This window comes from Felis catus, chromosome B4, assembly GCF_018350175.1.
Source record: "Felis catus isolate Fca126 chromosome B4, F.catus_Fca126_mat1.0, whole genome shotgun sequence".
NCBI classification, from domain to species: Eukaryota; Metazoa; Chordata; class Mammalia; order Carnivora; family Felidae; genus Felis; species Felis catus.
In genome coordinates, this window is record NC_058374.1 from 71,902,478 (window position 1) to 71,926,993 (window position 24,516).

General features: G+C 37.9%; 1 protein-coding gene across 4 annotated transcripts in view; it reads right to left on the minus strand.

Moving 5' to 3' along the window:
- NELL2 (neural EGFL like 2) overlaps positions 1–24,516 on the minus strand; it is a 390,253-nt gene that overhangs the window by 89,576 nt on the left and 276,161 nt on the right. For all 4 annotated transcript variants that reach the window (XM_045061670.1, XM_023256973.2, XM_019834835.2 and 1 more), the window contains 2 exons: positions 6,765–6,887; positions 3,671–3,766 (listed from right to left, as the gene is read on the minus strand). In XM_045061670.1, coding sequence (XP_044917605.1) covers positions 3,671–3,766; positions 6,765–6,887 — 219 coding nt within the window. The remainder of the gene's footprint in view (positions 1–3,670; positions 3,767–6,764; positions 6,888–24,516) is intronic.

Consider the following 24,516-nt stretch of genomic DNA (forward strand, 5'->3'; position numbering starts at 1 on the left):
GCAGTGATTAAAGAAGGAAGTCACTCAGAGTTCTTCCAGCTGGGTAGATGAGACAATGTCGAAAATGGTTTGATTGTTCAGAGTAAATAGTATAGCAATGCCAGACAGCACCTAAGACAAAAGACTGGCCTAATGGTCACAGACCAGTTTCACCTTCCTGGACATTCAGCTGAACTACATTTTCTCAACTCCTCAAGTCCATGTGATGAGTTCTTACCAATGGTATGTGAGAGGAACAGACATGTATGTTACTTCTGGTCTGAGGTAATAGTGGGTGTGTATTCTCCATGCTTTCACATCTATGGTCCCTCTTCTCTTTGGTGTTAGAGGCAGTGTGTTGGGCATACTTCATCAAATGGCAACAACCAGGGCCCCTGGCTTAAGCAGGCTCAATCCCAATGCTCCTCAGCTCTCCCCAACACCACATTTGACATATCAAACTGAGATGTGAGTGAGCAAACACTTTTTGTATTAATCACTGAAATTTTGGGACATGTACAGAAGCTGATGTTAGCAACCTTTAGTAATGAAGTAAATACCAATAATAACAATACTCGTCATACATAAAGTCTATAGGAAATAAAAATAATTTTACACTATCTGCTTTAGTTTTCTTTATTTTTTTTTAAATTTTTTTAATGTTTATTTATTTTTGAGACAGAGAGACAGAGCATGAACAGGGGAGGGGCAGAGAGAGAGGGAGACACAGAATCTGAAATGGGCTCCAGGCTCTGAGCTGTCAGCACAGAGCCCGATGCGGGGCTCGAACTCACGGACCGTGAGATCATGACCTGAGCCGAAGTCGGACGCTTAACTGACTGAGCCACCCAGGTGCCCCTGCTTTAGTTTTCTTTATAGCAACTACTACCTGACAATATTTTACATATTTATTTATTTTCCTGTTTATAGTCCCTCTAACTCAACTAGATCATAATCTCCATGCAGATAGGACCTATGTTCACCGCTATATCCTGTTTCTAGATTCAGTGCTCAACATATAAAAGATCCTAAATAAATGTTGAATAAATGGGTGAACAGATTATTTCATGTGGTTCTCCTCCAAAGTTATTTTTTAACGTTTATTTATTTTTTGGGGGACAGAGAGAGACAGAGCATGAACGGGGGAGGGGCAGAGAGAGAGGGAGACACAGAATGGGAAACAGGCTCCAGGCTCTGAGCCATCAGCCCAGAGCCCGACGTGGGGCTCGAACTCATGGACTGTGAGATCGTGACCTGGCTGAAGTTGGACGCTCAACCGACTGCGCCACCCAGGCACCCCCAAAGTTATTTTTTAAATGACACAACTTCTATTTATAACTACATCAACAAAAATGGTGTAAGGTGTAAGGTGAGGGGTTAAGATATAACCTGGAGCAATAGCTGGGACAGATGCTTTGAAACAAGTGTTATCCTGACAATTTCTCAGATAGGAGGCAGGAATGTCTTGCTTCTCAAATAGTGAAATATGGTCTTGGGCCAAGAGGTGCTAGAAGGCAGAGATAAACCATGACCCACTGTCTTAGAGCACCAACTTTACTCAAGGGTAGTAGGTAAGTTAAATGTTTTCATGTGTTATGGAATAGAAATGAATGGATTTTTAGGAAAAAAACATAATTTTTGATGAAATTTTATTTACCCTTTTGGTGGGCCTTTTCAGGATGGCTCTGGATGAAGACATTCTCTCTCTTCTGTCATTAGAATTAATTCAGAAGAAATTTAAAAACCACATTGATATAGATAAAAAGCCTGGGTTTGCCAGTTAGAAAGACCTTTGTATTTTGTATTCAGCTGTTAACTCTATGGCCTTAGGAAAAAAATTAATCACTCTGAACCCAATATATATTTTTAAATGGATATAATACCTATCTTGTAAGAGACTTGTGAAGAGTAAGGTGATGTATAGATAGTATAAGACACTGAGAAGTAATGTAACTTGCCCAAGGTCACATAACAAGTAAATGGTAGGACTAGATTTTGAACCCATATCTGTTTGTCCTTCCCAAAGCCCTTGGCTGTTATAGACAGCTACTTAGAGTAAGTCTGGGATTGTCTTCTTATAGACTGAAAGTTCAAAGATAATTAGAGAAAGCTAAATATTCTGTTGGGTTATATTTAACTCCCTAGTTTTAAATTTTACATTGCTCAGATCAATCTTATACCATTCCAGATTTTCACAATCTCACATGTAACCCTTTTTTTTTTTCCTAGTGGAAGAATGATATGCAGAATTGGCATGGCCATTATTCATCTCAGATTTTCTGGGACAGCCTTTATTTCAAAATCATACACCATTTCAATGCCATGAAAAAGCCAGTATTTCTGATCACAAATGCACCAGAAGCAGTACCAAATACTGTATTCAGGAAATATGGTCACCGCAGGTGTTGATATACAGGACGACCACAGTACCTGATGTGCTTGGGTGTACTGGTGGAGACTATGGGATAGAAACATTGTAGAATGACTGCACTAGAAGTGCCTGATTTTGATCTAGTAAATCCTATGATAGTTAATTACCAGAAATCTGCATATTTAACAAGTTAATAAGACTTATGGGTAAGTCACATGCTCACTAAGTTTGGGAACTTCTGATTTAGGAAATAATCCCCTTATGAGAGAGTCCTACATATCAAAGATGGACACTATCCATTTTCTATTAGAGACCTTTGTAACCAAATAGTCAGTCATTGAAGTTTGAAGAACATCACTGAGAGGTACTTATAGAAAGAAACAATCTAGTGACGCAAGCCCTTCTGTGGGCATCCTTCTGTGCACAGTGGTAGGACCTATTCAGGAAACTTTTCACTTCCCAAATGGTCCAGAACATTTTCTGTCTCACATTCTTATCTGTCAGTGTCTTTATTAAAACAGACTCTGCAGGTCGAATGGAAGCAGGAATTGCACCATATCTATTGTAATGAGATTTATGGAAAGTAATGTAAGATGGTAACCACCAGTCACCGGAGGTAGCAGCTTTCTCTTAGGGAGAATAATGGACATTCTGGGGTCATCTACTATTAGAACCCACTTACCCAAAGCAGCAAAACTACTATTGATATGATTTTAGTTAAGAGCTAGTATTTTCACGGCATGTTTTAATATATATATTAAATAATGTTTAATATATATATTAGTTTCTAGTATTAGTATCCAGCAGACTGAGTTCAAAATGAACTTGGATTAGGAATAATTAAAAAGTAGGAAACTTTAAATACTTTTTAAATAAACAACAATGAATGAATATTGAATGATTCAGGTAAAAACTTTTTTTAAAAAATTCTCAAACGTGCATGGAGGAGGTAGCATGTCCTAGGAAGTGTGTTGGCCATGAACTTGAATAATGTGCTTTAATATAGTCATACAGATCCCAGAAAAAATGGGCTCCAAATGAGTAAAATGAATTATGAAGTCATAAAATCCACACACCTTTCTATAAATGTTCAATATTCTTCTAGTTATAATAGCTGCAAAACCTCTATAGAACGACTTTGGGGAAACGCCCAGTGAATATGCATCACTGAAACTTCCCACGTCCTACCTCCTAGGACTTCCTTATTAATAGTTCCAAGCTTTGAGAGACACTTGAAACTTGAAACATTATTTTCCTCATGGATTACTTTGTACATTGGCATAAAAACTCATTTTCTAGAAGATGGAATGATAGTCTTACCCGTTTCACAGCTGGGCCCGGTGAAGCCTTGCGGGCAGGCACACACATTAGCGGCGATACAAGCTCCTCCGTTCCTACAGCCGTCTTTGCAAAATGCTAGAAATAATTCAGATACATGACTTTCATACTTCAAAATTGAGTAGTTCAAGATACTTCAAGCCTAGCTTTTCTTCATTCCCTTGGAGATGTGGACATCAAATTATATATGGTATTATAACTTCAAATTCATATAATATCTTCCATGCAGGCAAGAAACTTCAACCCAATTTGTAAAACAGTACTCTTTTCAATGGTAAAGAAATATTTCACCTGTGAAACGACACACTAAACTTTCTTTTAACAAAAAGCAGTAATCTTACACAACAGGAAGCACATTAGAATTAGAGTTGCATCTCATTGTCAACCTGAAGAAAAAAAAAAGGCAGCTATCCTAGAGTTTTCTTAAGGAGAAAACCACCATCTAGAGAATGATAACGAAATAGGAAATGCCTGACTCCTATGAAACTCTGGCCAAAGTGCCAGAGTATTGGAGAAATGCCCCAGCTTTCACAAAATTTCTAAATCCAAGTGATGAACTGGCCAATGGTTAAGAATTTGCTGTAGTGGTCTTCAGGAAGAGCCTTAGTGTCCTCTACTGAGGACAGGTCAGGATCCAGGATCAGGGGCAAAGGCACTGCAAATCTTGCTGTGTTAGAGTAGGTTTGTGAGTGAGGGGAATTTGTCTGTGACTAGGAAAGGGAGCCAAAATCTGAGCTACTGCAAGTGAGACCTTTTGAGATGTGCCGCCTGATTCAAAGAAGGTGAGAAAAACAAGATGGGTGAGACTGAGTACCCTTAGATGCTTCCGTTTCCACCTCAGCTTATTCTTTGGCTCTGTGAATCTCAGGGGCCATTCCCTGGTCTGTAATGGATGAGTTAGACCAGCTTTTTCCAGGCATTGGGATAAAAGCTTTCTCGCAACTTTTCTGGCATGTGCTTCCTCTCATTAGTTAGGATGTACTTTCTTTGAGTGGTAAAATGTAGCAATCCAAGATTCTGCTGCTGAGTTAAAGGAAGGGACACAAAGAGGCCATTTAGCTTCTTTGGTCATAAGTCCTAGTCTGTCTTCATCCAAGGCAAAAAGAATACCTAGTCACCAAGGATTCGCAAAGAGATTAAGAATGTAAACCTCATAAATAATAAAGTGTACATCTCCTACACCACATGTGTATCTTCTTTGGAGTAATGTTTAAGGACAGAGCACAGGACTCAATGATTCAGATCCTATGTCTACATTACTTATCTCTCAGCGTTTGACATTCCCAGTAGGGATACACACATGAACTGGAGAATCTGTATTCAGGCAGCCTGTTGACTTAACTTCTGGTAAAACTGTATGGATCCATGAAAGTTCTCCTTCCTTCAAAGATAAGAATTACCTAGCTGGATCTGCTCATGATTACAAGAGTTCTTTATGCTATAAACATTTGTCACATTAATTAGGAGTCAGAGTGAAATAGAAATAAGAGTGAGAAGTTGGTCTCCCAGATGAAATATTAACTTCTCCCCACCAAGCTCTCAGAATATCTGGGTGCTCTGAGGAAGTCCTAGGCATTCAGTTACACTATGCAATGGACGTTAAACTTCTGGCTTTTCTCAGGATTTGTCTAGTATCTCTGAGAAAATCTTTGTGGGATTTAGACCTCAAAGTGAGTAGGCCTTGTTCACATTGCTCTAAATGAAACATTCCCATAGACTTTTATAAACCAGAGTAATCCTCTGGCCCATCGATATCTGCATCCAATGTATTCTTATAAACCAGGTCTTAAGATTCATGCTCATGGGACATGGTATTAACAATCATCCCTTGTTATTTCCTACCTCCCATGTACACAGTGTCATAGAAAATTGATTTTAGCAAACTCCAGGACAATGGGCACGTGTGTTTGAGAAATGGGAAGTTTTGAAGCTTAAAATGTTTAAATTATACAAATCATAAATAAATCTACATGACATATACAGAGTATGGACTTTAGCCTATGGGAGTTAGCAGTTTCCAAAATAGAACCTCTATTGTGAAGGAGGAGGTAAGCTCATCTGATAAAAGAAAAGAGGGCACTGGTGAAAGAATATATCAGGGGACAGTGGTGAAGTACTGTGGGAACATCCACTGATGGAAATGAAAATCTGAGCTCAGCAGGACTTTTAAAAGAATTATTGACTGGCATTGACAAACCAGCTAAAATGGGAAACTATAACATGTGGAGACCCAATATTCCCAGTTAACTTACTACTCAACAGTTCAAAAGAGAGTAGAGGGGTACCTGGGTGGCTCAGTAGGTTGAGCATTGAGCTCATGGTTTCCACTCAGATCTGACCTCACAATCTGTGGGATCGAGCCCCATGTTGGGATCTGCACTGCCAAGGAAGAGCCTGCTTAGGATTCTCTCCCCTTCTCTCTCTGCTCCCCCTCCCACTCACACACTCTGTCTCTTTTTCTCCCAAAATAAAGAAATAAACTTTAAAAAAAAAGAGTAGAGAAGAAAAACTGTCAGATTGATCCCAAATAGAGGTATTTCCAAGTGGATTTTGCTAAAAGAACAAATAGGTTGACTGTATTGGCGAAAAAAAAAAATAGCTGTCATGTTTGGATTCAAAAACAAGTATTTAAACATGGGAGGAGACTGCTAAACTGAAAGAAAAGGGTCAGAGAAACAGAAGATGAAAGGTCATGGAAGGAACAGAGTGGGCCAACTGGAAGCAGAAGGACTTGGGGTAAGACAATAAGAAGCTGAAGTCTGAGATTTCAAAGATGGAACAGTTCTGTCCAAAAGTGCTCGGGTGTGATTATTATGGGTGTGGTCTGCTAGACAGGAACAGAGATGGAAACCACTGAAATGGAGGTCAAGGAACATGAAGTCGACACTGTTTGAACAGTTTGGCTGCTTAAACACTGACCTAACCCAGGGGGAAGAGTATCAGCCATGTTGCAAAGTTCCCAGTGGCTGTGGGAAGTACCCAGAAGGCAGATAACAGTGATGAGAAGGGGTGGAGGGAGGTGAAGATGGACCGCCTTATCCCTAATGTGAGAGAGGCTGACATTTAAACCTTTTACCTTTGCATGTGGTTCCATTCCCCGTATAGCCTGGCTTGCAAACACAGTTGTGTCCTCCAACGGTATTGAAGCATAAAGCATTTTCATCACAGTTGTGCTGATTTGTGATACACTCATCATGTTCTGAAATGAGGAATACAATTTTGTTACTCAAAGATAGATTTTTCAATGAGACTGTATTTTAAACTACCTGCATCTTGGTTACTGCATGGTATTTCTTTCAAACACAGACAGACCTATACAAAGCCTATGTTAAAGAAGAGCTCATATTTTGAAGTATTGCATACTCCTCTTGAAATACATACCTTGCATGCAAAAGGATTTGGACAAAAGACCCACCAAGGAGGAGGAAGGAATGGCGGAAGGGGAGAGGAAAGGGTGGATAATTCTCAGAAGTGTATCCCAGAGCCTCTGTATGCAGTCTCTGTGGTTAATATCTGGGGAGTTATTGTCCTGACATAAATATGCTACCTAATTCTTCTCTGTAACATGAAAAAGGTAATAGGATTGGATGTGAAATATATTGCTTCGTGAATCCTGGCCTGTAGGAAAATGGAGTTAAAGCTCTGGGAATTAGTTAGGATGCAGTTAACCCCCACACCCACATGGCCAGGCATAAAGATACACATGCAAACTACTGGGGAATATCTGACCTCCTTAGGAATCTCTCTCCTCAAAGAAAGTATCAGAGTTCTGCTAAATAAGACAACTCGCCTTTATAATATGTGCAAATACATACTTTAAAAGATGCAATCAATATGATACTTCCTTTAACTGTGTACAACTTGACACTTTAGAAAACACTGAATCATCTGCTTCTCCCAGCACCCCTATGAGAGAGGCATAACCAATATCATTATTACCATTTTCAAAATGAGTCCATAGTGGCTCAGAGTGCTTATGTCGCCTGCCCAAGTTCACAGGAGTATTAGGTAACATCAGAATTCTAGCAGAGTGTTCAACAAAAATGTAAACGTAAGGAATAAATACAGTGAAAATGAGAAAGAAATCAGATCTAACATCAAAATCAAAATGAGTAGGAAATGAAATATGTGAGGAAACGCTTATGAACTAGTTCAGCAAAATGCCTACAGTGGCACTACTTATTACTTGGTCTCTCACAAAATTATTACTTAGGCCTAAAATTAAATATATATTTTAATATGCTCATATTAATGGAGCTATTAATTCACTATGATATATATCATCAAAGCAAAAAGAAATATTTGCTTTTTATTTTAGAACTCTTCGTATTCTGGACAATACATGTATTATTGCAGACAATATATTATAATAGTAATGTATCTGTAAATGTGCTTTGGGCATATTCATTTGAGATTAGACTAAAATCACTGATTTCAACTACTAAAATAGAATGCTCTGTTTTTTTTAAATAAAGATTAACATTATGCCCTGTGTCATATATAAGTATAAAGTTATAATATTTTGAACTCTAGCCTGGTAATAAAATTCTTAGACATTATTCCCAATAATCTTTCAGAAGAAAGAGAGCTCTCAATCACTAAGGTTTTAGAATTGCATGAATAGATACCTTATCCTCCAAATCCCTGGTTGAATTTCTCCAAATTGTACAGAGTTCCACTGTTATTATCTAGTATCAGAAACTTTCATAGTTATTATAAATTCAAGCACATTGATGATAACCTAGAAAATAGCCAGATTACAGCTGGGTCTCCTGCTTGGGGCTGTCCTTGGGCCACTATAAAATTTCAGAGGGACTGGAATGGGCAGTCCACCTACCTCTGGGGTCAGCTGCCCGAAGCAAAATAAATCTACACTCTGAAGTTTGCACCTGCTGCCCATTTTCTTCCCAGTGCTATTCAAAGTGCTGCAGTTAATCTATAAATCTCTATACGGACAGCCGTAGGCTCTTTAGAGACAGCTGCTGATTGATTTGATGCTGTTTTCATCTCTGCTTTGGTTGTTTTCTTAATTAGACGGAACTCACTGGGTAGAGGAAGGGCCTAACAAGATGCAGTTTAGCACCCAGTATGATGATTCCCATACACTTTAATTAATTACACAAGCCTGGATCTGGTTACCCTGTTGTCATTTACTCTCGAGACTGCTGAAATGAGTAAATGTGCTCCTAAGCAATTCAAGGGTAAAGACAGTTTTCACGTTTTTAAATACACACCTTTACACATATTCTTCCCTGTGCCTGAAGTGTCTGCCCCATGGATTCTCCTGGCAAACTCTTATCGCTTCTAAAGATCATACTAAAATGTTGTTTTATGCAAAAATACCCTTCTCTCCCCCTCCTGCAGAGTCAGGGCCTGCTGGCAGTTTTCCTTAGCACCATATACAAGGCTCTGTTACTATATTTTATCATAAATATCTACTTCTCCTTGATTCTCCATCTTCATGCCCCACCAGGAACAGTTAATTTTTGGACAACAATTCTGTATTTTTATTTGTATTTCATTTCAGCATTCAAAGAATGTTTCTAAAATAAGTAATTAAAAGAATAAATGATCAGAGGGGGCTGGGTGGCTCAGTCAATTAAGCATCTGACTCTTGATTTTGGTTCAGGCCATGACCTCACAGTTTGTGGGTTTGTCCCCACGTGAGGCTCTGCACTGAGAGCACAGAGCCTGCTTGGGATTCTCTCTCTCTCTCTCTCTCTCTCTCTCTCTCTCTCTCTCTCTCTCTCTCTCTCTGTCTTCTTCTCTCTCTCTTTCTCTCTGCCCCCTCTCTGCTCTCTCTCTCAAAATAAATAAACTTAAAAAACTAAAAAGAATAAATGACCAAAGGAAGAAAGCTAGGAAATACTTCCTCTGCCATTATAATTCAAGCCAATCCCAATTTGTTCAGTTGTAGACTAGATGCCAAATAGAAGCTATTGAAAAATATAAACTTTATTTTTTATTTATTTATTTTTTTACTAATTTTACTACAATGGTGTTTTATTTTATCAGGGATATTTCAAATATTAAGGTAGCAAGACATATTTTGAAAACAAAATGTTAATTCCTTTACACTATCACTTTAAAATTCTTTACACCACTTAAACTTGGTTATACTTATAACCATCAACTAAAAGTAAACTGTGACTTCAGGAAAAGCCTTTAAAAATGCCTACGTCTCACAGAAGAATTAAGTTTAATTTGATAGCCCTCCACAAAACAGAATGTGAATGAAGCAAGGAGCAAATATTCTATAAGGTCATCTCGATAAATAGTTAATTATTGCTGCTGTATATCCAGTTTTGGTCAAATGTCAACTTCTTACCCCTTCCCTGACTCACATATCCCTAAGGACTCCACCAGCAACCTCTCCATTTTTCATGCTCCCTCTAACATTTGTAACATACAATAAGTTAAATTAAATAAAATCAGGAGGGAAATATTAAGAAAAAATTTAAATCAATATTATGTCACAATGTTTGAGAAGAGGCATGGCAGGATGTAGTAGTAAATGAATTCCAATTTTTCTCTCATGTATATTGAAAAGCAGACATTTCAGATCTGATGTTCACAATATCCAGTTCCTAGGAATTAATGCTATTTGCACATCTTCAGTTAAACCTTTCACTGTTCGTGTGACATGACAGTATGACGGTCCAGGTAAAAGCTAGGATTGAAACCAAATACACTTCTCTCTAACTCTTCTTCATTAAAAATACTAGCATATGGTTATTTTAATCAAAATTTATCACATTTTCTATCTATACATTTAAAATTTAAATTAAATGGAAAAAAATAAACATGTAGAAAGGAAACACTACAACTCAAACAGTACTAAACAAAAGTAATGTGGTTGTCAATTATTACAGTACATTAAATATAGAATCAATGACTGTACAATAATAGTGGGGAAAAATTTGTCCTATGTGCCATAATTGCCATGCATGTTTATGTACTATATAAAACTGATTTCATACCAGTGACAAGGGTCAATATATTAAAATTCCTCTATATAAAAAGTGATAATATGTACACTTAGATTTATCTAGATGCAAATGTCACACAGAAATAATATTTTAGTCTCACTGATCAACCCCTAACCTGAGTAGCTTAATGTCTCTAAAATCATTTTAAGACTCCACACCCAACAGGTCATCTGGTCATAGTCGGACTTAAATTGGGCTGGAAATTTGGTATTCATATTGAGCTGTTTCTAGAATGAATGAACTATCTAGGGACAAAATGGCCATGTTAAAATTCACATAGCTTTTCTTACAATGATATCAACACAGACATACAATACACATAGCACATGTTCTTTTCAAGGATTTCACTATGATACAAAATGCAAATACTACAGAAAAACAGGAGTGAAAAGTAATTTAAATATATCTACAATTTGATTTAATACAATTTTTATTCAAGGTCTGGTGTATATTAAGACTTTTGCAGGATTAAAAATGTGATTATAAATGGTAGCTCCCTCAAAAGCTTATAGTTTAGTTGGGGAGATAACACAAAACCACAAGTGCCACATGAGGGCATTGTTAGAAATACTGAAGTAAAGAAGAAATCTGTTTACAGAGGGCTGCAGAGAACAAAGAGGGAAGAAGTCATTTCTAGTTGGGTCAGATAGGATTTCAAGAATGACTTCATGGAGAATGGAGCATTTGACATGGATATTTTTATGTATGTAGGGAAGGTGCAGATTCCAAATTGAAATAGTATTCATGTATTTTGCTCCTTTTGTTTTGGAATCTTGAGCCTCTTACAAATTTGTTTTTTTTTTTTTTTTTTTAATTTTTTTTTTTTCAACGTTTATTTATTTTTGGGACAGAGAGAGACAGAGCATGAATGGGTGAGGGGCAGAGAGAGAGGGAGACACAGAATCAGAAACAGGCTCCAGGCTCTGAGCCATCAGCCCAGAGCCCGACGCGGGGCTCGAACTCCCGGACCGCGAGATCGTGACCTGGCTGAAGTCGGACGCTTAACCGACTGCGCCACCCAGGCGCCCCAAGCCTCTTACAAATTTGAATCAACCTGAATGATATGTAATAATCGTAGCTACAATTTAGTGCTTACGACATACCACACACTTTGTAATATACACTATCTCATTTAATAGGAGATATCTCATTTAATATCTTCATATTAATTAGGAAACATCATCACTATTTAAAAAAAGAAAATTAAACTAGGCTTGAAGAGGTTAAGTGGCTTTTCTGAGATCACACAGCTAGTAAGTGGTCGAGTTGTGAATCACAACATCTGACTCCTAAATCTAGGTTATTGACTGTCATGTGGTAGGGCTGCCTGAACATATTTAATGTGTGTGTGTTGCCTAATGTGTTTTTTAATCACATTATGTGATTCTTTGCACAATGTGTTCTTTGCAATTGTCTAGAGGTTTGGTTTTTTTAAAATTTATTAAATTGTTTTAATGTTCATTTTTAAGAGAGAGAGACAGACAGATTGCGAGCAGGGGAGGTGCAGAGAGAGAGGGAGACACAGAACCCGAAGCAGACTCCAGGCTCTAAGCTGTCAGCACATAGCCTGACTTGGGTCTTGAACCCATGAACTGTGAGATCATGACCTGAGCTGAAGCCAGACACTTAACTGCCTGAGCCACCTCAGCGCCCCCAGAGGTTTTGGGTTTTAATGTTTATACCATTTAATGTCTCCTTGTCATATGTGGAGTCCTCCATTGCTTTACAAGTAGGAAGTTATCTCTTTTTTTGTATTATCTAGTATTTTTAACACTTTAGGGCTAAGCACTGAGGTACTTTCTGTTCATACTAAAATCTACATTTTCTCAAGATTGAGAGAAGCTTTTAAAAGAAAAGGAAGATACCAATATGGCTAAGTGCAAATGTCTGTAAAACAAAGTGACCAGCTCACAGAACTTAGACTCAAGCACTCATTCCTCCAACTCAAAAATCTCTGGAAGCTCATCATTAACGCAGTTTGGCAAACAGACATCTCCAGTATCCAGGAGTCCTCTCCTCTGACACCTGGTCGGGCCCCTGTAACAAAGCCCACCACTTCTAGATAATTCTGCTTTACACCCCCCAACAATATACTAGATCCTCTGACTGACACCTTTATACTGTAGATTCTGCTCTTCTGGTACCAAATTATAATATACCTTCACGGCAGGCCCACTATTCTCACAGAGCCTTTCTTTTCCTCTGATGGATTTTTTTCAGTTACAAGAATTATATTGTTAGGCTGGATCTTCTACTCTCCTGTCCAAATACAGAAATGTTGAGAAAACAGCAGCTATCATAACATGTAGGTGTGCCACAAAGAAAGCTTCTTCACTCTCTCTGACCCAAGTGTTTCCTGGAATATAAATTTACAAGGAGTAAATTCTCTCCTAGACCGTGGCAGGATAAGGCTCTAAACATAGTGACAACCTACCTCGGGTCTTAACTATTATCTGCTTATTAGAAACCTGAGAAGAAGCTCGCTCAGGCTTAAGCCTAAATAAACCTTGGAGCAAGGAAGTCCACAGCCTGTAAATTACTCTTGAGAAGCTGTTAAATAAAACCATCAAACTATTTGTTTAGAAGGATGACTTATCTCAAACATATAGAGTTGCTTAGTCATTTTCCTCTTATATTTCAGTAGACCAGATTGCTTGCCTTAGGACATCCATGAGCTTGCTAAAACTCATCCACGAACTTCACTCCTAAGTGTTCCTACCAAAGTAAGTTTGTAGTTACCTACACTGGCTAGTGAAGAGGAAGAGAACAAGATAGTCCGTGGGTCTATAATACTGAGACCTCTTGTTTTACTCTAAAAAGAATAGCAATACAGTGAGTCCTCAGATAAAATATGCCATATCTATTGAGCAAACTAAACAACTCTTTGGACTTGCCCCAGCTCCTTACAACATTCACACAATAATCATTCTATGGCAGATCTTGTCAAAATGAACACAAACTGAATCTAAAGAATGTTTTGTATTACAATTCAACAATTGGCAGAGGGCTTGGGGGTCTATTAAAAAGAACTAGAATTGCCTCCTTCCCTCTTCTTCCTCCTTCCTCCCCCACCCCCAATATTTAATGGTCTGGTATATGAAGAAGTTGTGTTTGCTGCCACCAACAATATATATGCCTACAATCAAAACATGCATGCCCTCGTGACTATTCAATCTCAGGGACATTGTTACAATTCATTGAATGGTTTAAAATGTCCTCCATCAACTGTTCTGTACTAGGACTGTAACTCAGTGTAAAGGACAATGAAGAAAAAAATGGGAAAATTATGTACTATTTTAAAGAGCAATAGCAGGGAGGCAGTGTTATACGGAAGTTTTCTAGACAGGCTTCACTTTTGATGCCATTTTAACCTAGTTCTCACTGGCCTTGAGAAAGTAAGCAGATCTTCCTAAGTTTAAAATGAGGAGATTGAGACCTATATTAGAACTATTGTGAAGAGTAAATCTGCATGATAAGTATAAAGACCCTGGCAAATAAGAGTCACTTGATAAATATTAGTTACTTTCTCATCGTATTATCTACTTCAGTGGCAAATTTTATTTTACCTCTATTAGCCATACAATGTCCTTTCTTTTCTGTTTCAGTTCTGTGGAGAAAATGTAAATGTCTCACAGAGCTTTCTCTTTTCATAATCTTTTCTGAAATCAAATGAATTTCAGACATTTCTCTGATTTCCAAAATGCACTACCTTCAATGGTTATGTCAGGAAAAAAGACGCCTGCTATCATACTTACCAAAAGCTGTTCTTTTTGTTTCTTATGATTACCTTCCTTATTTACTTTATATTAGAGAAAAAAATCTATCACAGTGTCATTTTAATGGAAATCTAATTTTAACACTGTTAAAGGGACTACAAGAAACTATACTTTAACCCTATTCAGTGGCCACATTAGCAGCAAACCAACTAAAACTCATTTTTAACACCCAAGTATTTTTTATTCACTACTCAAGTTTCCTGTTCACTGACCACACCAATTCAATACTGACTTCTTGTTATTCCTCAGTTTGTTTGGCATCTAGGAATTTGTTCAGACTTCTTTTCTCTGACATGCTTGGTTTATTTTCTTCTAGTCCTTTCACTGGTACATTCAGCCTCTCTTCCTAATACTTATTTGATCAAGAATCTGAACAACTAACGCCCATGCAAATTTCCTCTGTATCTTTACAATAATTTTGGAAGGTAATCCAAATTGATTTTACAGCAAAAAAACCTGCTTTGCTTTTTTTCTGGTGTTTCATGAGATTATATTTGTCCAAACACATTGTCAGGCAACAAAATTCTTGTAACTATCAACAAATGATTTGTATTTCTGAATATTTCTGAAGCTTCTCTATGTTATTCTAGCCTTTTGATTATTCTAGCCTCTAGAGGATGCAAAGATGCACGAACTGGGATTCATGAACTCAGTGAACTCAAGAGACTTTTGAACTATTAGAGGATTGATGATATGAATAGATAACTATGATATATTCTTGAACTTGTTTAGTGCTTTAAGAGAGAAAACAATAGTAATAGTAAAAATAATGCCATTAGCTAATTGCTAAGTGCTTACTAGATGCTATAAAGCACTGTACTAAGTGTTTTATGTTCATTATCCCCTTCAATCTTCACAGAAACATTTCCTGGAAGGCACTATTATTACTCCTGTTTTACAAATGGGAATATAGAGCTTTCTTAGAGAAAATACATACCTTGCCCAATATCATGTAACTTTGAAGTGACAAGGCCAGAATTTGCCTTCAGTGTTTTAAAAAGCTACAAGATATCAACAATGATCTCTTGAGACTTAAAGAAGGAGAGATGAGGATTAACTGAGGGGTCTAGGGAAGTATTGTGTAGGAAATAGGCCAAACAAGTGAGTCTTGAAAGATAGGAGCATTTTTAACAGGAAAAGGGTAAAGATGGAAAAGAGCATGTCCTGTGGGGAGAGAACACAGGTGCAAAAGGTCAAAAGCATGAGCTGTGGCAGGGTCTTGAAGTGGCTGAGCTGGCACAGGTGAGGAACAATAGGGAATAATGAGGAATCAGTATGGACAGGGTCAGGAACACCACATGATTTTTATCTGGTGGGCAATAAGTTGCCACTTATCTGGTGGGCAATAAATAGCCTCTTCCAAATAAGAGGCATGATAAAATGGGAGTTGAGTTTTAGGGAAATTAACAGCAATGTGTAAAGGAGGAGAGACCAACTTCCCCTAACAAATTGGGTGTTCTATGTTAGCAAGCCAGCATTGTTCTCTCTCATTTTAGTCCTTCTTTATTCTTTTCAGTTTTTTCCTTTTGAGTCAGAGTTAGGTTACTACTGGGAGTTGTGACAGGGGTCTGTGCAACACTGAGAGGTGAAGCAAAAGGATAAGGAGGAGGAGAGCGATAGGCAAGAAGCAAATAGAAAATGAGTGCTTATCACCTGGCAAGCACTGTGCTGAGCAATGTATGTGCAGCATGAGGAAGTACTACAGGAGGGAGGAAGAATGGTTGGGAAGTAAGTGCCACATCATAAGGTCCAAAACCCTCGTCATTCATTTTCTGTATCCCAATCCATATGCTTCTCTGGAATGAAACTATGTTAAAGAGAGGGAATGAAGAAGAATGGACAAAATGATGGTGGAAGGGGAGTCAATTTATGCATACAACTGATGAGCCCCACAGTGAATCAATTTTTGAACCAGGAGGAAGAGAGGCATTGAAAATAAGTCAGGTTTCTTTTTTTTTTTAATGTTTATTTTTGAGACAGAGAGAGACATAGCATGAATGGGGGAGGGGCAGAGAGAGAGGGAGACACAGAATCGGAAGCAGGCTCCAGGCTCTGAGCTGTCAGCACAGAGCCTGCCATGGGGCTCGAACTCACGGACCGTGAGATCATGACCTGAGCTGAAGTTGACGCTTAACCGACTGAGCCACCCAGGCGCCCCAAAATAAATCAGGTTTCAAACCTGGGCAACTGGGAGTGAGATGGTGGTGAGATGAATAGAAGAGGGTTTCTTACTTTTAGGAATTTTGTTATTCTCGTTCTTATTTTGGTCTGGTCTGGTCTGGTCTGGTTTAGTTTTTATGGCAAAGAAGAAAAATAGAATTAAGAAGTCAAACTATAAAAGCAAAGATCATATTAGGAAAGTGAACTTCCTCTACTGATGGTGACAATACACTGAGTAAATACTCACTAGTCAACATCTGTGTCAGATAACCACCTAGATAGCAAACCTTAGATCTAATTCATCAATTACCCCCAACATCCAACACAATGACTGGCACAAACTAGTCTCCAATGAATATTTGTTAAATAGTGAGTCAATAACTATAAAGTATATCTCAATTAAACATGCAAACTATTTAGAGATTTGCTAATGCAAAATATTCAAGATATTCTGTGGTGACAGTGTGCACATCTCCTGCTTTCTCTTCCATTCCACTCAGCAGCTATGCTGCTCTTTCTTCGAACGCCTGCCCCATACTCTCTCTCTCACTTATGGCACATAACCCCATCAATAACTTCACAAAAGACTATCCAGGTCATCAGGGAAGAATACTCTCATATTTCCCACCCACAGGTGAATCTGTACCTAAATCTATCCTTAAGGCTTTCTTCCTCCCAAATCAGGAATGTGGGGGGTCACCAGAGACTTCCCGTCCCCCAACTACCACATCTGGGGACCAATTCATCTGGATTCTACTTCCTTGACTGTTCTCATTTCCACAGCCCCCACCCCTGTCTTCATTCTGCTACTCTTAAGTTGTTAAAATTTGGGCATGAAATATTTCCTTTGGAATATTGTAATAGCTTCATGATGACAACACTGTCCCCAGTTTGGTACGTCTCTAAACCATTGTTATAATGACTTTTCAAATAAAATCTGATCTTCTCTATCTCTCTCTTCCCCATTCTCTCTTCTTCTCTCTTAATCTTTTTTGTTCTTACTAGCCATCAAAGCACCACCTACTCATCAAGATTTCATTATGACACTTTGCTCTCACCAAAGTGCACCATTTAAAACTCTCCCATTGCATCATTTTTACATAATATCATTTACTGACACTCTTCTAAAGGCCCACCATCATACCAGCCAATCCCTGTATATTTCACATAGGTCTCTGCTTTTTGCCCAGAAAGCCCGTCCTCATTTTCTTTGCCTAACTTTCCTATTCACCTCCCATTCAGACCAAACAATGCCTCCTTCTTTAGAAAACCTTTCTTAAAACTTACATAAGCCCCATACTATTTGTGCTCAATTCCATCATAACATTTGGAAGCTAGAATATATTGTAGTTAAGACTATGGACTTTGGAGTCAGATGGTCTCTGATCAGATCCTGACTCTGCCTTTTACTACCTGTCAGATCTTGAGCAAATTATTTAACCTCTTGAAATTACAGTTTCCTCCTCTGTTAAATGGACTAATAATAATGGTACACAAGTAAAATCTCCAGAAGGATCCGGGACAATACTCAGTAATCAAATATTTCTGTAGTAAAAGTATGACTGTTCATATCAAATTGGATAAACAATGATGAGAAATAGCATCATATCAGATTAAAGTTTGCTTCCAAATGAATTTTGAAAATAAACATTCAACTTCTAGAGCTGTCTGGAGGTTTTGAAGTTCAGAACTATAGATAAGGGATTGTGGACTTATATGTTCTTCATAGAGTTGCAAGGATTAACTAAGGTAATGTATGGAAAGCACTTAGAGTAATGTTTCATGAGTTAGTATTAGACTAGCCCTTATCACGCTGCCAGGGATCATTAATTGTCTTATCCACCTCCCCATTAGTCAATATACTTCTTAAGACAGAGAATTTTTATTACAGATATTTCAATCCTTAGTCCTTGCCATAATACATGACACATTTTAGGCACTTGGTAAATGTAGATGAATGAATAATAGGCTTCAATCTATTATAAAAAAAAAAAAAATCAGTGCTTTCAGCTTCTCAGAGTATTTCACATCTGATATTTTACATTTCACATTGTATTCACCCAAAATCCATGTAACTTGTCTGGGATTTATAATTTACAGCAGTATTTATGCATCGCTTAAGAGACCATGAGACCTTCACCAAAGCAAAAGTTCAAGTTTGTTGCTCCTATGTTTTCATGTCAGTGCTGCCCCCTAATTTGGTAAGAGGCATGTGCTTCCATTTATTTAGATTTTTTGGAAAGAAAGGAAAAGTGTTCATTAAGCTAGTGGAAACTTCTGCCAGAAGAGAAATCATCCTCACCTAACACCATGTAATCTAGTCCTTCACTGAAAGCTCTAAGGCCTGCCCTGCTTTAATACCTACTAAAAACCCCAATAAGATTAACGAGTATATTTGACACACTATACCAGAAGAAGATTTTCAAAACAAAACAACATAAAATATAAAAAAGGAATTTTTAAAATATAAAATTATTGAAGAAAAACAACCTTAGTGTTTCAACCTGGATAGCCTTCCCACTGAAGTTTAAGATGAGCTTAGAAGAAATCCACACTTGGATCAAATGCTATATTCTGACCTTTTAACTTCTTACAGAAAATAAAATGATTCCTCAGATTTTAAAGGGTTGGGACTATGGGACAAAGGAGATCCATCAACCTTTTCACTCGGGGGCTTAATTTTAAAAATGAGCTTCATTTCAAAATCCGTCTCTCTTCGAGCATGCTATTTGAGTTTCTACCACAGCAAAATACAAGATACAAGACGATTTTCAGGTCCAAATGATTTATATATTATATATCTATATCTATATCTATATCTATATCTATATCTATATCTATATATATATCTAGTTTAAGTATCCTTAATAAAACATAATAAGATATGGATATTTTTGTGTACCTTTATGTCATGCTTCTATGTGTGCGGTGTAAAGTGATTTAACTAGCTTTGACATTTTTAAGCTAATATCTTTTAATATCCTTTCATATTTCTAATTGTAATAATGTTTACTGATATTACAGATATGTGTTAAGTTTTACCATGCTTATATAAGAGTTGTGATTGTTGTAAGATGAATAAGGCAGAATTCTTATCCTGAAGATATTTAAAGATGTTCCCTCATAAAAATAATACACATAATTGTATGTCTTTATGTGTATGCATGTAGGTGTATGTGTGTGAATGTATTATGTAAGAGTCTGTGTATATGCACATGTATGTATGCATATAATTTCTCTGCCCTGGATATATAAAAATGTTAGGGGGGCGCCTGGGTGGCGCAGTCGGTTAAGCGTCCGACTTCAGCCAGGTCACGATCTCGCGGTCCGTGAGTTCGAGCCCCGCGTCGGGCTCTGGGCTGATGGCTCAGAGCCTGGAGCCTGTTTCCGATTCTGTGTCTCCCTCTCTCTCTGCCCCTCCCCCGTTCGTGCTCTGTCTCTCTCTGTCTGAAAAATAAATAAACGTTGGAAAAAAAAAATTAAAAAAAAAAATGTTAGGTAGCAAGTTGGTATCTCATTTACACCTGTGTTTTGTTTAGTTCTTGAGAGGCAGGAACCAACTTAGGAGTATAGCAAAATCTTTTTTCTGTCATTTAGAAAGCCACCTTTTTTTAAGATCCAAAAAGGATTTTCTCCTCTGACAATATAGTTAGAGTGCCTCTTCTTTTTTACGGTCTATTCTTCTCAGAAAAGACTTTGAAATGGCTTTTATTCTAAACCTCATTCTGAATCACTCACTTTTACTTGATGAGTTCCCTTCAAATGTAGTAATTCTTTTCTCACTGTTTCTCACCAAGGGGCCTCTTGTCCCAGAAATCACCGCAAGTGTTCAGAGGAGTTTGAGAAAGACTTTCCTCTGTCAACCATGTGTCATCAGTCACCTTCCCTGAGTAGCATGCACCCCATCTGAACAAGCTGACAACGCTTCCCTTCTCTTTATGCCCATTATTTGTCCTTGAGCCTTTGGCCTCCAGGATCCCAATCAGATTGCTGCGTGGATGTGATTGGAAATTTGACCTCAAGACCAGAAGATGTACAGCTCCAGGAACAACAGCACAGCAAGTGGAGGTGAATCTGGAGCCTACCTGTCCTAACTTTCCCTTCTCCTTTGAGAACTTGTCTTATGACATCTCAGCTTCCTGCCCTTGCTTCCCAACTGCAAACTTTCTCTTCCTTCCTCTTCAATTTACTCATCCTGCTTTCTTTCATTCTTCACAGTATCAATTATAAGTTTTGAAAAATTTCAACTTGTAATCTTCTCCCTGACTGCAAGTGTATATTTTAATTACAATCCGCAATGTCCTGCTCTGGGGAAAACACTTGCTCTTTGTATTCACCGCTCTCATTCTTCCCTCCTCTAATTATACCCAGCGCCTCCCTCATCTCTGCCTTCTTTCCTCTCCTCTCTTCTCTGGGGGCCTGGATCTGGTACAAGTGGCACGGAAATATATTTAAAGGCTCCTGCTTTCAGTGTTATTTAAACATGTTCCACATATCTTCCCACAAATGATAAAATCCATTCACTCAGAAGGTCCCCTTTAAGATAAAGTGGGATAAAGGAGGAAGGCAGGAGGCAAAATGGAAATACTGGCAGTTACCAAGGAATAGCAGGCTCATATAGCATGCTGGGCCTCTGTGGCAGATCAACCCAGTGGAGTATCACTTACTTCCCTGTTGACTGGTTCTGCTTCTCTGTCTTCTAATATGGTGTCTGCATTCTCCATCCTCAACCCATTATACTCCGAGACAAGATGATAAACTCAATATGGACTGAATATTTGCATCTTCCCAAAGTTCATATGTTGAAGTTCAACCCCCAGTGTGGCAATTTTAGGAGGTGGAGCCTTTGGGAGATGATTAGCCACGAGGGTGGAAACTTCACAAATGGGATTAGTGTCCTTACAAAAGAGACCCCAGAGAGATCCCTCACCCTTTCCACCCACACAGAGAAGTCAGGCATCTATGAACCAGGAAGTCGGCTGTCAGCAAACAACAACCTTGCTGGCGCCTTCATCTTGGACTTCCCAACCTCCAGAACTATGAGAAAGGGATGTTTGTTGTTTAAGCCACCTAGTCTATGGTATTTTGTTATATCTGTAACAGACTAAGACACTAAATCAAAGTGATTATTTTGAAAGTGAGACATGACCCTTCTTAAAAGTCTGAGATCTAGGAAAAACAAAATGATGGGATCATGACTGGAAACCTTTGAGAAACAGAATTCTCTGGAAGGAAACATGTAAACCATTCAGATATACATACATACATACATACATACATACATACATACATACATACATACATTTCTGAATACCTGAATGTTAGGAAAAGTGCAATACTGATGTTAATTATATATTTATTTTGGGGAACAGGAAGATAGGAGGAGCAAAGAGCATTATTTGTCCTCTTTCTTTAAATTCCCATTGCCTTTACTACTACCTCATGGCTTTCATAACTCAGCATCTTTGCCTAACCTGGTTTCTTAGCTTGCTGTGCTTCCCTCTATCATAGCACTGAACAAACACCCTGGATTGCTATTGTCTATTTATTTACCACTCTTTGCTTCTAGCTCATGATCTCCTTAATGACAAGAAAGATGTGTTTTGTTTTTATATCCCAACTGACATAACAAGGAATAGTTAGAGTTAGTTCTGCCATAATGGGTACCAATCAATTTCCTAGTTGTCCCTGCCCATCTAGGTGAGGATAGAATGTACATTTGAAGTGAAAATGTAGCTTTGAAAGAAGGAGACCCCTAGCTCCCTAGTCAAACATATTATCACCATCATGCTTTCTGCGGGTACTTCTGCTATACCCTGAGTGTTTGGGAGCATGCCTGACTGGAAACTAATGCTCCTTCTTTGTTTGTTGATTGAATGTTTCCATGCATAAAAAAATATGAATCAGTTTGGCATGATATACCAACAGAAGAGAATATTCCATCTAGAATGTTATACGAAGCTCCAGGCCTGCATGCTGAATACTTGCAACAAAAGGCTTTCTTCAGGTCTAATTGGATTTATACTCCTGAACTCTCCTCTCTCTGTCCCTGTTCAACTATTCTAGAGAAAAAAAAAACCTAGAAAAGTGTTCATTTTTCTGTATTTAATGAAATCCAGCAACACATTTTCATATCTCAAAATCTTTCCTGAGTTGGGCTAAAAAACTCAAGCTTACCAGCACAAATGAAGTTAGCATTTTTCTCCTTCCTTAAGATTATTCCTGCCAATTCTATATCATCTAAGGTAAAATGGAACTCAAAGATAATTTTTAAAAAAGAAGAAATATATTAAAATAACTTCAGTTGTGATCATTCATCCTGTCTAACATCTCTACAAAATATTTTCCCGGTAAGTTTGAAATTGCATGATATTTTTAAGTGGCCATACAAACACCAATTTATTTAGTGTTAAAATGCAAATATACCCACCTCTAGCCTTCTTATTTCATACAGCAAGAATGATTCTTTCAAAACTTAAAGTGATCATGATATTCCTCTTGCTCTCAACCCTTCCCTGATTTCTCCTCACTTTTTAAATACAGTTTAAAGGCTTTGCTGTGGCTACAGTGTGTCCCAGTGAAGCCATCCTTTACCTCTCCCCACATCCCAGCCACACTGGCCTCTCTCTGGCCCTTGAACAGACAAAACACCTCACTGTCCCTCCTCTTGAGATGCTATTAACCCAACTGTTTTCATGGCTCACCAGCTAATTTATTTTAGGCCTCAGAGGGCGCCTCCTCAGAGAGGCTCTGTCTCACATCCCTTTCTTACAGGATTCCTTATTCACAGTGCTGTCTGTTATACTCTTTGAAATTGTCTGCTTATGTGTTGACAGTCTGTCTTCTTCATTAGACTATAAGTTTCATGAGGGCAGAGACCCTAATTTGTTTACTGGTGGAACTACACCTAAAAGAGAATTTATTCCCGGTAGAAACAAAAATTTAAAAGGGAAGTTGAACTTTAGAGGTTGCATCTTTCACAGATATTCTATTGACCACATGAAGAAACTGAGTCTCCAGAAGATTAAATGAGTTCTCCAAGGTCACAGTTAATAAGCAGCCGAACTGGATCTTAGTTGTAGTTACTTCTGGCCCAAAAGCCTTTGATTGTAAGAAACAAACATGAAAGAAAGGAATGTCCATGCTGACTTCCAACTTTTCAGAAATTTACACTTTTTATTTTCTAGAAAAGTCTATCAAATCCGTAATAGTTTTTAATCTCAGTTTATCTTTGTTTTTCTTCCATTCACCAAGAGTAAGTCCTAGTGTGGTTTTGCAAATCCCAGAACGTGAAAGCTAACAGGGTGTGACAGCTGGTATGTCCCATGCTCCTCACATTCAGTGGTCTGTAACAGGGTAAATGACACAATTACCTACTGTAATTACTGCTGCTGACAATACAGTTTCCCTGGTGGATGCTTTATGAAATTCAGAACTGCTTTTCTTGTCACTCCAATCCAAATCTCTGCCTACGTATTTTGGACAGTATTTTGCTAAACAAATGTATAAAAATTAAAGCCCAAATCTAAATGGACATTTATTACTTAGCATAATTCAAGTACTGTGTATGCATTCTGCTTTAATCTAATTTTTTGCACCAAAATGCAAATCTTTTTAACAAGGTTTTGCTTTAAATCAAGCATCGGTTCTCATTGGTTATAAACACACACAAAATGCTTCCTAGAAAAATAGATACACCAAAAAAGTCAGAACTGAATAAACAAAGCACTGGCCAAAATCCTGGTCTAGAGCAGACTGCTATACATCAAACTTGTTACTTATTTCATTTCAACTATAAAGACACTTGAGAATATATACAGACACAAACAATTATAATAGTTGACTGTTCTAAGTTTGGCTGCCAGTCAAAATCCTTCACAAATTACAGGTAGGCTGTCAAAAT